Genomic DNA, 1257 nt, shown 5'->3' on the forward strand with positions numbered 1-1257 from the left:
TAGATTGAGAGAGAGGGAAATGTGCAATGAGACCTGGGTGTCCTTGCACATCAGTCGCTCAAGATAAGCATGCAGGTGCTGCAGACAGTGAAGGCGGAAAATGGTATGTTGGCCTTCATTGCGAGAGGATTCGAGTACAGCAGCAGGGATGCCTACTGCAATTACGAGACCACACCTGGAATATTGTGTGCAGTTTTGGTCTCCATATCTGAGGAAGGATGTTCTTGATTTAGAGGGAGTGCAGCAAACATTTCCCAGACTGATTCCTGGGATGGCGGGACCGATGATCGAGGAGAGATTGAATTGGTTAGGATTGTATTTGCTGGAGTTCAGAAGAACGAGGGGGAATCTCGTAGAAAACTATTAAAATTCTAACAGGACAGGATAGCTGCAGGATGTTCCTGATGGTGGGGGACTTCACAATCAGGGGTCACAAAGGATATGGGGTAGGCCAATTAGGACAGTGATGAGGAGAAATTTCTTCATCCAAAGAGTGGTGAGCCTGTGAAATTCATTACCACAGGAAGTAGTTGATGCTAAAACATGGTATGGTTACAAGAGGAGTTAGATATAGCACTTGAGATGAAAGGAATCAAAGGATATGGAGGCACGGGGAAGCAGGAAGAGGTTACTCAGCTAAATGATCAGCCATTATCATAATGAATGGCGGAGCAGGCTCGTAGGGCCTCCTTCAGCTCCTATTTTCTATATTTCGATGACTGACAGGGTTACATAGGAACATAGAAGCAGGAGGAGGCCATTCGGTTTGCAGGGTGTTGGTGGGAGGTGGGTCAGGGTCCTTTCCCTCACCGTGGTTTTCCCCTTCATCTTTTGCTTGACTTCTTGCTGCTCACGGTTCAGGCGACGCCGCTGCATCTCCGGCCCCACGGCTCGCTCGAGGTGCAGCATCTGCTGGAGAGCCACATGACCCACAGTGGCAATCAGGTTGCCCAGGACGTGAGCTGGCAGGGTGGATGGAGAATCCGGACATACTTCCGTGGCTGAGGTAGGGGGCCAAAAGAAAATAGCTCACAATTACCCACTAAAAAATGCTTAACAATGACAACAAAACACTGAATCCTAACTGTTATCTCTAATTTCCACTCAAGCAAAACCAGTCTTAGGTCAAAATCTACTTTTAAATACAGTTAGCCCGGCCCAGGAGTACTTGCAATAAAGAGATGTCTTGGATAAACCGCTTTGAGAGTGTGTGAGAGAGACCTTCAGGAACCAGCTTGCAGATTCAGGTCTGTGTCA

At 47.7% G+C, this 1257-nt stretch overlaps 1 protein-coding gene across 1 annotated transcript in view; it reads right to left on the reverse strand.

Moving 5' to 3' along the window:
* Window positions 1-343: 343 nt before the first annotated feature.
* The window catches only part of ncapd2 (non-SMC condensin I complex, subunit D2), a 52193-nt gene continuing 51279 nt past the window's right edge, over window positions 344-1257 (reverse strand). The window contains exon 16 of the mRNA XM_038774041.1: window positions 344-1001. Within this exon, the coding sequence (XP_038629969.1) occupies window positions 706-1001 (296 nt within the window). The 3' untranslated portion in view covers window positions 344-705. The remainder of the gene's footprint in view (window positions 1002-1257) is intronic.

The sequence above is a fragment of the Scyliorhinus canicula genome, chromosome 16 (genome assembly GCF_902713615.1).
Source record: "Scyliorhinus canicula chromosome 16, sScyCan1.1, whole genome shotgun sequence".
In the NCBI taxonomy this organism is placed as follows: Eukaryota; Metazoa; Chordata; class Chondrichthyes; order Carcharhiniformes; family Scyliorhinidae; genus Scyliorhinus; species Scyliorhinus canicula.